The sequence below is a fragment of the Enhydra lutris genome, unplaced genomic scaffold (genome assembly GCF_002288905.1).
Source record: "Enhydra lutris kenyoni isolate GAN:26980312 unplaced genomic scaffold, ASM228890v2 scaffoldscaffold21, whole genome shotgun sequence".
NCBI classification, from domain to species: Eukaryota; Metazoa; Chordata; class Mammalia; order Carnivora; family Mustelidae; genus Enhydra; species Enhydra lutris.
In genome coordinates, this window is record NW_019154105.1 from 64,755,537 (window position 1) to 64,770,716 (window position 15,180).

Below are 15,180 nucleotides of genomic sequence, written 5' to 3' on the forward strand. Positions count from 1 at the left end.
AAAGGAGGTATGAACACTGTGAGACGAGGGCAGACAGATGTTCCGGGAGGGGAAACTGCACACCCAGATGTTCCAAGCAGACAAGAACACAGCTTGCTCAGTGCAGGGGGAACAGAGAAAGTGGGGTGATGCGCGAAGGAAGGGCGGGCATGGTGAGGCATGGTTTAGGGAGCTGGAGAGCTCTGTCATTTAGTTTCTACCCCTGGCCCTCAAGGGCTTCAAAGCAGGAGCACTCTATGGTCAGGTCTGCCTTCTAGAACACACTGTGGTAAGCCTTGCCAGGCTTATTCAACCCTCCCCCCAACCCAAGGAGGGGGCCCCATCTTCATCTCACAGACAGAGAACCTGACCTCAAGGAGCTGGGGTGCTATACTCCTGACCATACAGAACGTGCTGGCTGGTACCAAGAGTCAAGCACAGGCACTTACCCCAGATCCCAGATTTGGGGGACCAGGCTATAAGAAAGATTAAACAGTTGGGGGGCATCCACTCAAATATAAAACGGACTTTGACCCATAGGTTCTACTTCTGGAAATCTACCCCATGCAAAGGAACCTGAACAACCTTGCAATCCCGATGGGCAGGGCTGTAATCCATAAAGCAAGTTGCAGAACAATAATACTGAGGGGAAATATCCCATTTGTAACCGCAAAACAACAGCAGAAAGTCCTGTGGTGGATGTCGATATGTTTACGTGAGCATGAAAACCACATAAGAACCACCTCAGAGAGCTAAGAGTCCTTATTTCGTGATTTTAAGATCAAGGGACTGACTAGCTGGCCAGTTTCTGCTTTACACACTTCAGGGTGCTCCGAATGTTTCAAGGAAGCTCCATCTGTTTCTAATCTTCTTAGTAAACTGTTCTGCAGTGTGCAAAGTTCATGAATGTTTAACTGGAAAGCATACATCTAATACTAGACGTACGGTCTGATTAAACCCATTTTAAAAATATGCCTTTAGTGGTGCCTGAGTGGCTCAGTGGGTTACGTCTCTGCCTTCGGCTCAGGTCATGATCTCAGGATCTTGGGATCGAGCCCCACATCGGGCTCTCTGCTTAGCAGGGAGCCTGCTTCCCTCTTTCTCTCTGCCTACTTGTGATCTCTGTCAAATAAATAAATAAAATCTTTTAAAAATATGCCTTTAAAAATACTTGAAGTAAATGAATTAATCTTGATCCTGTTAAAATTGTGAAAAGGTTGAGCTGTCTGGGTGGCTCAGTTGGTTAAGTGTCTGTCTGCCTTTGGCTCAGACCATGATCTCGGGGTCCTAGGATCAAGCCCCATTGGGGCTCCTTGCTCAGGAGAGAGCCTGCTTCTCCCTCTGCCTGCTGCTCCCCCTGCTTGTGCTCTCTCTCTCTCTCTCTGAAAAATAAATAAATAAAATATTTAAAAATTAAAAAATTTTTTTTATATTTGATTTTTTAGAAATTGCAAAAAGGTGACATTTCTTAACACTGTTCATCTCCCGTGTTTTTCAAATAGGATGACTTACTTTCATAATAAAATTTAGAATCAAGAGGAATATGATGAGGCATCCAGAGGTTTATGTACCAACTCCCATTACATAAAAATTCATTAGCTGTTTATCCAGCAAACTTAACACATATTCAAGAAATCGCTCTTCTTACTAGATTTTTTTAACCTGAAGTCCCCGTTCATTATTTTTAAAATTAGAAATCCATGAACTTTTATGCAAAAGAAAGTAAACAGAGATGCAAAGACTAAAAATGATCTATAATCACACCACCTAAAACAACATCCGACGTCCAGCATGATGACAATGTATCTTTGTTCTATAACCTGCTTGTCGTTTAATTTACTGCGAGCCCATTTCCATGGCCAATAAATAGGATCTCTATCGCCATTCCTAAGGACTCAGTGCACCACAAAAATGGTGCATAATTACGTGGCCCAGTACTTGAGTATTGAACAACTGGATGTTTGTTTCATTTTGGGTCGGTCTCACATAAACAGTGCAGTGAACACTCTCTCCACACCCCTCACATCTCCCACTGACTATTTGCTTGGGATAAATTCCTGTAGAAACAGGGGTGCCTGGGTGGCTCAGTCGTTGGGCATCTGTCTTCGGCTCAGGTCATGATCCCAGGGTCCCGGGATCAAGCCCTGCACCAAGCTCCCTGCTCAGAGGGCGTCTGCTTCTCCCTTTCCCACCACCCCACTTGTGTTCCCTCTCTCACTCTGTCTGTCAAATAAATAAAAAAAATCTTTTAGAAATTCCTGTAGAAACAAAGGGCAAGTTGCAGCTTTCTTTACTGGGTGTGTGTTCGATTTTTTAATCCGAGATTAATGAGAAAGTAAAGAAAACTGAAAGAAAGTAAAGAAAACCAGGAGACGTCTACACTGTGTTCAAGGCGAGTTTTGTGGCCACAGGGTGGTTTCCTCGCGCCCTACAAGGCAGCAATCTGCGTCTCGAGGCAGCATCTGCATCTCGTAAGGCTGATTACCAGTTCGTTCCTTTCGTCTGCCAGGAGGGTATTTCTGTCCTCCAGCTTCCGTATCACCGAGTTCAGCTCAGCAATTTTTAGCTGGAATCGCCGCACGTCTCGCTCGTCCATATGTTGATCCTAAAAAAATTGTCAAGATACAAATGTACCTTGAGGAAGCTTACAGGACTCTAAGCGTTCCCAGAAAACCCACGGGATGTGACAGAGAGTTCCTTGTCGGGAGGCCCAATGTCAGGCGGGGCTCCCTGAAGTCGAGCCACACAGATGGGCACCCCAGGCTCCACCAGGGACTCACAGGAAGACTTCACCTCCGATGACAAGACTGCAAGTTCCTCCAATGGCTCCCAAACAGCCAAATGTGGTCTCTGGGCACCTTCATGTCTGAGCCCCTGTCCACGGTGCCTCTCTTACAAAGACCCATCATGGATGCGCTAGGACATTCCTCAAGACCCACTGGGCCAATCTTGCTGACCACTGAGATGCCGGAACCTCACATGGGATCTGCACAGAGCATGCATGACAGACATTCAACCATGTGGTGATTGAATGAATGAGTGAATGAATGAGTGAGTGAATGAGTGGGTGGATGGATGAGTGAGTGAGTGAGTGAGTGAATAAGTGAGTGATTGAGTGAGTGAAGGAGTGAGTGAGTGAATGAATGAGTGAGTGAATGAGTGAATGAATGTGTGAATGACTGAGGGAATGTGTGCGGGAATGACTGAGGGAATGAGTGCGGGAATGAATGAGTGAATGAATGAATGAATGAATGAGTGAATGAGTGCATGCACACTGCTTCAGCCTCCTCTGGTGCATGTTAAGCACCAAGCTATTGCCCTCAAAGCCCTTTCTGCTGGCTAAGCCCCTACCCATCTTGCAGAACTCCGACTTCAACACTGGGCCCCCTCCTGTACTCCTATGGCACATGTGGCACTGATGTCTTCATTTCCTTCCTGTCCACTGAGCTCAAGACGGCTGGAGGCATGAGCGGCTGGATGCTCACCTCTATATCCCCAGGCCTGGGCCTGGCACATGATGAATGTCAGCCCATTTAGGGAGGGAGGGAGGGCAGGACAGATGGACAGATGTAAGGGAGGGAGGGCGAAGGGAGACAAGCAGGCAAGGTGACCAGAAGAATGACCCACAGAAAGGAGGACAGGTGGTGGTCAGCTATGCGGCCCCACTGCTCGCACCTGCTGCTATCCTCCTCACCTGGACGCCCATGAGCTCTGCCATGTCCCCTATCCCAGGTGGGAGCTCTCTCTTCGGGCTACTGTGGTACCGTTCCGCCTCTTTGACCTGAACCAACTGCTCATCCAAAGCCTCCTTTTGAAGAAGCAGCTTCTGAGTCTGACCCGTCTGAACCCCAAGTTCCTTCTCCAAGGCCAGAATTACACGGTCCTTCCCTCTGATCTCGTCCATCTGCCAAAGAGAAAGAACAAGCCATCATTCTATGGGCCCGTGACCAGGGAAATCTCTCCCTCTTTGGCCTGAGGCCCAGGAAACAGTTAAGCGGGACCACCAACCTGGGTCAGCCGAACGCAGAAAACTCAGGACACAGAGAGACCACAGCCCATGGCCCAGGCCTGCTCCCCTAAGCACAGAGAAGCAAGGAAGTTATGGGTTCGGTGACCTATATGGCCAACTAGACGCTTACCAGTGAAAGATATTTATGTTTATATCTCTCTCGCCTTCATGAAAGAAAATAAAATCCTGATTCTGCCCCCCCAGGCCCCTCCCTCCCCAAGCCTCTCTTGTCTGGTTCTCAGGCCCACCCCTCCACCAAAATAACTCCTGCTAAGCTCTTCAATGCTCCCCTGGCCCCCAAAGCCACAGGACAAATTTCTGTCCTCCATCCTCCTCACCAGCATTGGGCCCATGAACTTCTCCCACCCCTCTAGCCCTCTGCCATGAGAGCTTGGTTTCTATCTTCACAGACTTACCTTGTCTGGCCGCCATCGGTGTCTGGGATTTCCAAGGACTGGCCCTCTCCTCAGTCTGTACCTCTTTCCCAGGCAGCTCTGTCCTCACTTATGACCTTAACTCCCCCATCTGCTGCTGACACCCCGGCGTATTCCCCAGGCCCTGACTTCTTGTGGGGCGCCAGATTCATAGACCCAAATTGATGTGTCTCTTGGGGTCTCTCTAGGATCTCAGCCTCTCACATGCCAACATCCTAGTGAGCCCCAGTTCACCCAGCCTGCTCTTATCCCACATTCCCCAGAGGACACCAAGCAGAAAGAAGCTTACAGAAGAGAAAGTTTAGGCCCCGAGCCATACACTTGCACTGATTCCCTACACAAAACCAACAGCTGGGAAACTGCCCCAGTAAGAGTGCTGTACTGGGATGTCATTCCTCCACACCACCACCCCATGTCCTTCCTAGAACCTGAGAATGTGACATCATTTGGAAAAGTGTTGTTGCAAATATAATCAGTTAGGAGAAGGTCACTCTGGAGCAGGGTGGGTCATTATGACTGTCTTTAGAGGAGAAGAAGAGGCACATGGACACCCAGGGAGAAGGCCGGGTAGAGACAGAGGGCAGAAGCTGCAGGGATGGGCCCAGGAGCCCGGGAATGTCACGGGCCACCTGCAGCCCCAGCAGCTGGAAGCAATGTAACACCCTAGTATTCTGATCACACAACTTACAAGTTACAGCCAGTTCAGATCAACAACTTGGCACACTGGAAAAAGCCCGGTGTCCGGGACAAGAAGTTACGGCCCAGTCACTAAGCTCCCACTGGCAGACTATGTGACCTCAGCCAAAAAACATAACCTCTCTGCACCTCAGCTCCTGCACATAGAGAAGGGGACGTAGGAACATCCACCTAAAAGGGGAGAAGAGACAAGCAGGCTGGTGGGGAACTGGGCCATTGGGCGGCCCTGACCCCACCACTTCCTGGCCCCATTGCCTGGGTCATGTTCCCTGATTTCCTCCTGCACCTCAGTGTTCTCATCTGTGAAATGGGGATGAGAACAGCACAGAACTACTAGGGATGTTTTGAAAATTAAACATGCTAGCACAGGGAAAGCGCCTGGCACTCAACAGGCATCCAGTAGAAGCTAGCTCTGATGAGAGTTAGCCGATGGCACATAGTAGGTCTCCACAAATGGTAGCACCTGTCCTTCCTAGACTTTGTCTCCCTTAGGTATTAGGATATTGAGGAAATAAATGAATACTGTAGATGTTTGAATGGTGGTCACTAAAAAGACATGCCCACAACCTTACTTCAGACTCCCGTGACTGGGACCTCATTTGGGAAGAGGGTCTTTGCAGACATAATTAGGTTAAAGATAGTAAAATGAGGAAATCATCCTGGATGAACTGGGTAGGTCCTGAATTCACCAATGAGCATCCTTGTATGAAGAAGAGAGGCCAGACTCGAGAAAAGAAGCTACAGGGAGGAGGCCAGGTGAGGACAGAGGAGAGAGGGTTGGAGTGCCAGGAGCCCCAGGAGCTGGGAGAGGCAGGAAGGAGTCTCCCCTGGAGCTCCCAGAGCAGCACAGCCCTACCCACCCCTTGCTTTCTGTCTTCTGGCCTCCAGACTTTGCAGGAATTCGCTTCTATAGGTTTAAGCCATGAAGTTTGTGGCCATGTGTTGAGAAAACCACAGGAGAAGAACACAAATGCCCTTGAACCCAGATGCAGACCGCCAGGGCAGACAATGCTGGTTAAGAGCCCCCACCCCCGGGGAACAGGCAAGGCGAGCTCACACACACACACACAGTGTGTGACCTCCTGACACACAGATGGGACCACCTGTGGGACCCAGCTTCAGCCTCTGTCAAGTGGGGACACGGAGACCTTTCTAGAACCTACCTTGTCCACTTGTGGAAATTTAGATTTTCATGCAGAGCCTGGGATATTATAAGCTGTGATCCGTGTTGTCTGCCCCCACTGATCTATGTTAGCTCCCGGTGAACATAAGTCTATCTTATTTAGACAGCAGACCATTAAACACTGATCAAACATGATTGAGATTATAGAAGGGACAAATTGTACTCTCAAAATACTGGGAGGTTTTCAAGCAAAGTTCTACAGTTCTGGAAAACTCTCTGAGTCACCTTTCTTTGAGAGAACAAAGTGTCCTCCACTCCCCGGCCCCACGTGCCCATCTCCGGGCTCCAGCCCAGGGCCTGCCAGGTGCAGCTTCTGTAACAGCAGCAGAACGTGCCCACGGCTCCCCCTGGTGGCGACCCACCAGGAGCTCCCCTCTGCAGGGAGAAGCACCTCCCGGCTAGAGAGAAAAATCCTTAAGGATGCAGAAGACCTTTTGCCACCACTGATGCCAGTCCAGAAGCAGTAAGAAGTATGTGGAAGGAGCTCATTCATGTCAACCACTCCCCTGCTTTCATGAATGCGACAAATACTGAGCCGGGTGCCGTGAATTGGTACTGGGAAATTCTGTGACCAAAACAGAGCAGAGTCCCTGCCCTCAGAGCTTCGATTCTAGAGGGGGAGGAGCCAATAAACATAATAAGCAAATCAACACTGCATAGATCAGAAAGTGATTGGTGCTAACAGAAAAAAATGCAGTGTGGGAACCAATGGTGGGGGGTTGCAAGTTCACACGTAGGGCCCCTACAGCATCCAGGCCACGCACTTCTTTTTTTAAAAAAATATTTTATTTCTTTACTTGAGAGAGAAAGGGAATACACAAGCAGGGGAAGCAACAGGCAGAGGGAGAGGGAGAGGCAGGCTCCCCACTAAGCAGAGAGCTGGACGTGCGGCTCTATTCCAGGACCCTGGGATCCTGACCTGAACCAAAGGCAGCCGCTTAGCTGCCTGAGCCATCCAGGTGCCCCTGAGCCACACACTTCTTGCTTTGCGTTGGAGCCCAGAAATGGAGCCCCCACCATGCATTACACTAGCTGCTCGCACACAAAGCAACAGCATGTCAAGCAGGACACCTCTGGAATCCCAAACTCTGCACCTAGAAAAGTGCCAATTCTCCCCCACTTACTTCAGGACGTGAGCAGGGGGCTTATACCCATCACCTCAGGAAAGGTTCTTAAAAAACAGTCCCCACCATCAGAGATGATGTCCAGGAACAAATGGGCAATGCAGAAGGGCTTCTGGAGTCAACATCCACTGGGCTGTTCTATTTCCCCAGCCAGAGTCCTGAGGGCCCCGAGGGTAGGAGACTTGCCAAGCTCACTCAGCCAATAACAGGCTCTTCATTTTTCAACTTCACATCCAGCCCCCAGGCTGAGTTCTTAGCCACCCTAAGCCTCCAGGACCCTGACGAGGCCACCAATTGCTGCTGTTGGGATTCCCTGACCTGCAGTCCCCCAAGTGTGAAGCCATTCCTTCTCCCAGCTCCTGGTCTCAGTACAGGGCTTTAGGAGAGGGGTGGGGCTGAAGCCATTCCAGTTTCTAGGGCAGGCCCTGATTGGCTCACACCACCCACATGTCCCGCCCCCTGAGAGTAACTAGCTTGGGGACAGATTCGTGACCCAATCAGAGCCAAACAGCCTGGAGACAACACAGCTAGGCCCTCCTGCTCTTCCTTATTAGGGGCCAGAAAGGCCACTTTCTCTGGGCTGTGTAAGGACCGGGGTCTGGCACAGCGCAATGTGAGAGCCCAGAGGCAGAGAATGTTGCAGCAGGAGGCTGAGCAGAGCCTCACAAACCTGGATCCTGGGGGGCATGAGTGCCTCGGGAGATGTGACCGGAGTTCATCCCAATCATTCAGTGGCAAAGGCTGACCGATGACGGTTCAAGCTGGTTCCAGGTGGAATTTCTGTCACTTGCAACTAAAAGAGTTGCAAGTGACACAGAGTTCAGGAAAGCACACCACCTGGGCGAAGACTGTTCCTTCCTTCTCATATGCCCGCATGAGCTCAATACTACGTGCGTTGCCGACGAGACACGCTCTCTCATGGTCTTCAGAGGACCCTCACAGTACACGGCATCCCCCCATCTTACAGCCAGCTGGGGCCCAGAGCGCTGCACATGCCCAGGCTCTCAGCAGCAGCAGAGTCGTGATGCAAACACAGGTCTGCCTCTGCAGGGCCCATGTGGTCCCATCGGTCCCACATCCACCAGGACATTTGTCCCCGCAAAAGCTTCATTTGGCCAGCTCCCAATGTGCCCATCAATGTGCGAGTAACTGTGTTAGCCTCGCTCTGTCCCAAAGTTCAGGGAACAAAGAATAAATGAAGATGTGGTGATGATGTAAGGGACGATGAGGTCACACCAGATTAAGGTGGCCCCTGGGTCCACTCTTGATGTCCCTGCAAGAAGGGGACCAGACACAGACACAAAGGGAGGAGAAGACTACATGGCAGCAGAGACTGGAATGGCATGGCCACAGCCAAGGAACGCCGTGGTTTCCCAGCCACTACCAGAAGTTGGAAGGAGCAAGAAAGGACCCTTCTCAGGAAGCTGCAGGGGGAGCACGGTCCTGCTGACCCCTTGATTTCAGACTTCCAGGATCTACCACCATGAAAGAATACATTCTGGTTTTAAGCTACTGAAGTTGCCATCATTTGTTTCAGCAGCCCTGGAAGACTAACAGAGGGCCTAACTGGAATTTATTAGGGGCTGCTGTGCACTTCAGTAAAAGGACATTTCCCGGTCCCCACTGCAACTAGGTGAAGCTGAGTAAATAGGTGCTGGCCAAAGAGCAGGAAGATGGCATGTATGGAACTTTACAGAAGACCACGCCCTTCTTTACCGGCCCTCCTATTGGCAACCTGGGATGATGATGCGAGGGCTGGCACTCAGCAGGTATGAGGGGCCATGAGAACCTGAGCCACTTCCCAAAGCCCATTCTGAGGGCAAAGCTGGGAGGTACCTGTGTCCCTCACGACCCTGTGGAGCCCTGTGGCAGCCCCCTTCAGACCTCATACATGAGAGAACTAAACTTCCAAATTTTAAGCCCTAGTGGACTGGGGTGGTCGTCCGTTACTGTTCATTGGCAATGAGGCCAAAGCCTAACAGGTCTAGGAGATGAGTCCAGAAACTGGTGTTGCTGCCCCATGTGGACCATAACTGCCTTTTCTTATTTGCCTTTCTTAAGAGGTATGTTAAATATGTAAGCAGGGGCCCAAAGGCCTTCCCTCATTTCTAATCCGACCCAGCTGACAAAGAAATGAAACTCAGGCCAACTTCTGAACACGTTGCCATGAGCAATAGGCCTGCCTGAGGAGTGACATTTTCCAAACTGCGAGATAACAGTGAAACGGACACTTGTTCTTGTCCCTTGATTCTTCAAGTGGCCACTTTAAGGGAAAACCACACACACACACACACCAAGAACACCTGAATTGAGGATATGCCTGTTTAGTGCTAAAACGGAAAAATCCTTCGGTGCATTTTAAATTAAGCTCCAGCAGTCCCTTAAGCAAATATTTGTTCCTTCCCCCATTTTATTTACTTTAAATATAAATTGCTCCTGCAAGAGAGGAGCACAGTTCATGGGTCTCCTGTTACAGGAATGATAAGCTGGAGTTCACTTTATTCTCATCACCCTGGGGCAGGTATGGGATTACTCCCGTATTGTAGATGAGGCTCAAAGATGGTAAGCGACTCGATGGGGTTCACCCAGTGACAAGACTAGATTCCACCCAGAGCAGACCTTCTCCAAAGGCTCCCTTTCCCTTGATGTGACAATGCCCCCCCCAAAAACACACACACACACAAACACGCGCGCGCGCGCACACACACACAAAGAGAAAAGGAGCTGGAGATTACTTCTGAGAACTCAGTATCAGTATGTGCTTAGATCTTCTATAAATTAGATTATTGGGGTGACTGGGTGGCTCCATCGTTAAGAGTCTGCCTTCGGCTCAGGTCATGCATGATCCCAGGGTCCTAGGATTGAGCCCCATATCAAGCTCCCTGTTCAGTGGGAAGCCTGCTTCTCCCTCTCCCACTCTCCTTGCTTATGTTCCCTCTCTCATTCTGTCTCTCTGTCAAATAAATAAATAAATAATCTTTAAAACAATAAAAAAATTTTTTTAAATCAGTGTATCTCCACTTGCCATTCTCAGAGCCGGATTGGTAACATGCAACCTGACACTCTTCCACCAACTGGGTGACTGATCTAGAGCCAGTCCGCTGGACAGGGACCCTGGGTCATTTTGCCTCCAGTCCCTAAGTCTCTTACAGGGTCTCCCTCAGAGCCCCTCCCCCAGCCTCTACTTGTATACTCCCCATACTGGGATACTCACTATCTCCCCAGGAAGCAGACAGCTCTACTCTTTGGAGTCTTCAGAATCTCACAATCTTTTGGGTATTGAGTGTGGGGAATGAATGACCATGTCCTCCAATGACAAAAAAAAAAAAAAAAAAAAGGCTCATGACCCTAGAAAATGTTCTAAGTGCCTGTCATCCAAGGTCCCTGCCCCTTGCCTTCCTAGCCACCTGCACCCTAGAGCTTGTCACAGGCACAGTGGGATCAGGGCCTGGCCAGGACCAGGCACACAGAGGAACTTGGTGCTGTCAGTGAGTGAGTGACGAGCCAGGGCCCAGGGACTCTCTGCTTGTGATGTCACTTTCCCTAGACCAGTTTCCTGTTCCACAAAATGAGACAGCAGGTAAAAACCACTCTCAGCAAACAAGTCTGGGTACAGAAACCTGACAGGGAGAACAGGCCAAGTCCCTGTATCCTAGCAACTGCAGCCACTGCTCAGCCATCCATCCTCCCCACCCCCACAGCCACCGTCCAGGCCCGACTCCCTCTGGGCTCCATGGGATGCTTCAGGGGGTGCACAGAGGACATTTGGTGAAGTGTCTACCCTTGAGAGTCCATTGGGAGAAAAGATAGGCTGCAAGCAAATGTCTTCCATCATTATTCTGCCAGCCAAGCCCTGTGTGCTCACTACGATGAGGTCTGCTAGAGGACGTCCCCCAGGGCATGAAATTCCCCTCCTGCAATGTGACCTTGACCAAGGTCATCCAGAGGCAGTGTACACTATACAGCTACATGTCTGGGAAACAGAATCATGCACTCCCAATTCGGGGATAGGGGCATGGGAGCAGGCAAGGGGTCTCAGTCTTGCTGTGACGTTTCTGTTCATGAACTGTGTGATGGGTGCTTAAGAGTTCATTATCTCATCTATCCTTTTTGCCAGAAATATTTCATAATTTTTTTTTTTTTAGAGAGTGAGAAAAGCAGGAGAGGTGGAGAGAGAATCTCAAGCAGACGCCATACCCAGGATGGAGCCCAACGTGGGGCTTGATCTCACTAACCTGAGATCACAACCAGACCTGAAATCAAGAGTTGGACACGAAACTGACTGAGCCATCCGGGAGCCCCAGAAACATTGCATAATTTTAAAACTTTTGTTGAAGGCAAGAACATCAATTCTCCTGTCCTTGACAATGGCAGTTTCCACTGTATTTTCATTTACTATTTTATAGGGAATCCAAGTATCAAACATTACCATGGCTATTTTAAAGTTATAGGAAAAATGATCACACCGTACTCCTTCTTTCATCCAGGGTTTCCCCCTCTGCACGGAACGGTCTCCCATCACCTGACAAACTCCTATTCACCCTTCAAAACCCAGCTCACTTCCTCTGTGAAATGACTCACGCACCAGAGTCACCCCTTGTTCTTCCTTGCTGCCTTTTGCACTGGCATGGTACTAGCACCGAACTAATCTCCCCACACTGTAATAACCTGTTCATACTCCGTCGCCTGGTGGTCTGTCGGCTATCTGCTATCTAGGCCCACATCTTATTTTTCTCTGCCTCTCTGGTGCTGAAGCTAATATTGGAACTCAGACAAATAAACATTCAATGGAAGGAATAACAACTCTACTTGCACTAGGGCCATCCTGAAAGAGTGGGGTGCTGTTTATACCCTAATAGTCCCCTCCTTCTTACTGCCATTGCGCTCACTTTCATGTCTTTATGTACACGTGTGTCTTCATTGCCCTGGGGTCTCCCCATGGGAGTGGAAGTCCCGGGCAGCATAAATTGTTGTTTTAAGGAACTGCCAAGTCATTTTCCAAAGTGGTCATAGCATTTGATGATTCCAACAGAAGCATCTGAGTATTCCCAGTGTTCCACATCCTCCCTAGTCTCTGTTATTGTCTGGTTTTATTTTATTTGTTTGTTTGTTTTTAATTACAGCCATTCTAGTGGGTATGAATAGCATCTAGTTATGACTTGTGTTTCCCTGATGATCCATGAGCTTGGGCACCTTTTCATTTAAGTACATCTTCTCTTTTTAATGCACCCTTAAAAAACTTTGCCCATTTTAATTATTTTTTTTTATTGCTTCAAAGTTTTTTTACAATTCAGATAAAAGTTGTCTGTGATACATGTCTGGAAAATACCTTCTCCCAATCTGTGCTGTGCCTTGTCTCTCTTCCACTGATGCCTTTGGATGAACAGAATGTGTTTCTTAAATGTTCGGTGTACAATGTTCTCTGAATAGTGCATTTAGTGCATTTAGTGTCTTGTCTGAGAAATATTTACCTAACCCAAGAGCATGAAAATATTGCTCAGCGTTATCCTAACAGCCTCTCTGGTTTGCTTTCTAACATCTCAGGCTATGGTCCACCTTGAATTAACCTTTATGGATAGCATGATGTAAGGATCGCTTTTCCTGTTTTAGGTTGTTTTTCTTATAGATGTCCAACTACTCTAACATGGTTTATTGAAAGGCCATCCCTTCCTTACTGGACTGAGGTGTCATCTATTTTCTAAAGCAGGCAGCCACCTGTGCATACATCTGTTTTGGGACTCTTCTATTTCCCGTAATTTATCCACATATCATTCAGCCTGTCTTGATAATAATCTTGATTATATGGTAGTATGAGTTTTCTTGATTTTGTTTGTCTTCAAGATTGTGAATCCAGGTCCTTTAAATTTTTAAATCAAATTTAGAATCCACTTGCCAATGCTACCAAAAAAAAAAAAAAAAAAGTCTGCTGGAGTTACGATAGGGATTGCCCTGAATCTATGGATCAATTGTGGAGGAACCGATATTGATACCATGAAAATGGCTTCTCCTTTTATTAATTAATAAAGGTCTCCTTTATTTTTTCTCAGTAGTGTTTTCTAGTTTTCAGGGTAGAAACCTTACACAACTTTCATTAGACTGTGCTTCTAAGTCTTGGCGCTCTACTATAAATGGTCTTTTTTAAAGTTCTATTTTCTCATTATTCATTGCTAGTTTATAGAAACACAACTTATTTTTTGCATATTTACTTTCTATTTAGAGACTTTGATAAATTCATTTACTTATTCCGATGATTTGTAGAATCTCTTGGATTTTCTATGTCGTAATCATAGCATCCGCAAATAAATCCCTTCTCTTTTTTTTTTTTTTCAATCTTTGGAACTTTTATTTCTTTTTAATGGCCTTTGTATTTGAGATCCTAGCTGGTGCAATGTTGAACAGAAGTGGTGGCAGTGGACATCTTGTTCTGTCCTTGAATTCAGTGAGAAATGTGCAATATTTTACCACTATATACGTTGGTAGTAAATTTTATTTATAGAACCCTTTACCAGATTCAGGAAATTCTATTCTATTCATAATTTGCTGAGAGCTTATACTGTGAAGTTGAATTTTATGAAATGCTTTTTCTGTACCTTTATTCTATTACTAGTTGAATTATACTCATTGATCTTTTAATATTAAACCAATCTTTGTATTCCTAGAATAAACCCAACTTGGCCATGGCTTATTAGACCTTCTATATATTGCTGGATTTTATTTGTTAATATTTTATTTAGAACTCTTGTGTCTATGTTTATAAAGGATAATTTACATTTTTTTTCTTTTCTTGTAGTATCATTGGTTTGGGGATCAGAGTTATGCCAGCTTCATAAAATGAATTAAAATATGTTCCTAATTCTCTTTTCTGTAAGAGTCTGTGTGTAATTAGTTTTATTTCTTCCTTAAATACTTAGAAGAATTTACCTGTGAAGCCTCTTGGCTTCGGTTTTTCATTGTGGGAAAGCTATTAATTACAGATTGAATTTCTTAAATAGCCATAGGACTACTCACATTTTCTATTTCTTATAGTGTCAGTTTGGTTAAGTTGTACTTGTTCAAGGAATCTACCCACTTTATCCAAATTTCTACTTGGATATGCTGTTCATAAAGTACTCATATTGTCTCTTTAATTTCTGTAGGGGCTGTGGTAGTGCCCCTCTTACAGTCTGTATCCTGGGGACTTGTCCCTTTGTCCCTTCATCAGCGTTTCTCAGGGCTTATCTGCTGACCTATTTCAATTAACGTTTGATGTGTTGATTTTCTTCACTGATTTACTTCAGTGATTCCTGCTCTTGAAGGCCCTTCATTCTGCTTTCTCAGAAATTAATTTGCTGCTCTTTTTCTTTCTTCTCAAGATAGAAACTTAAATGTTTGAATTTCACTGTTTCTTCCTTTTTGTCTAAAAGCTGTTTTACTCAAAAGAGCACCATTTTGAAAGAAAGTGTGTATGTCCCCTTGAAAAGAATTGTATCTGATGCTGCTGAAATACTATATTCTGTCAGTGTAGCTCTGGTCAGTTCACTGTACTGTTTAAATCTTACATATCTTTGTTCATCTATTACCTATGTGTTCTATCACTTGCTGAGACAGAGTGCTATTCTCCAACTATAAGTGTGGATTTGTTTCTCCTTTTAGTTTTGATGTTTTTCTTTTGCATGTTTTGAAATTTTGTTATTAAGTGCCATTAAGAATTGACCTCTTTATTATTAAGAATTATCCCTACTTTTCTTTAGTTTTACTCCTTGCCTGAAGACCTTG

At 46.8% G+C, this 15,180-nt stretch overlaps 1 protein-coding gene across 4 annotated transcripts in view; it reads right to left on the minus strand.

Moving 5' to 3' along the window:
* The window catches only part of LOC111149100 (janus kinase and microtubule interacting protein 1), a 65,909-nt gene that overhangs the window by 43,838 nt on the left and 6,891 nt on the right, over window positions 1-15,180 (minus strand). For 2 of the 4 annotated variants that reach the window (XM_022506022.1, XM_022506021.1), the window contains exons 3-4: window positions 3,695-3,883; window positions 2,465-2,584 (exon numbers count right to left, since the gene is read on the minus strand). In XM_022506022.1, coding sequence (XP_022361730.1) covers window positions 2,465-2,584; window positions 3,695-3,883 — 309 coding nt within the window. Of the gene's footprint in view, window positions 1-2,464; window positions 2,585-3,673; window positions 3,884-15,180 lie in introns of all 4 variants that reach the window. The other 2 variants (XM_022506020.1, XM_022506023.1) reach the window with 1 other exon arrangement.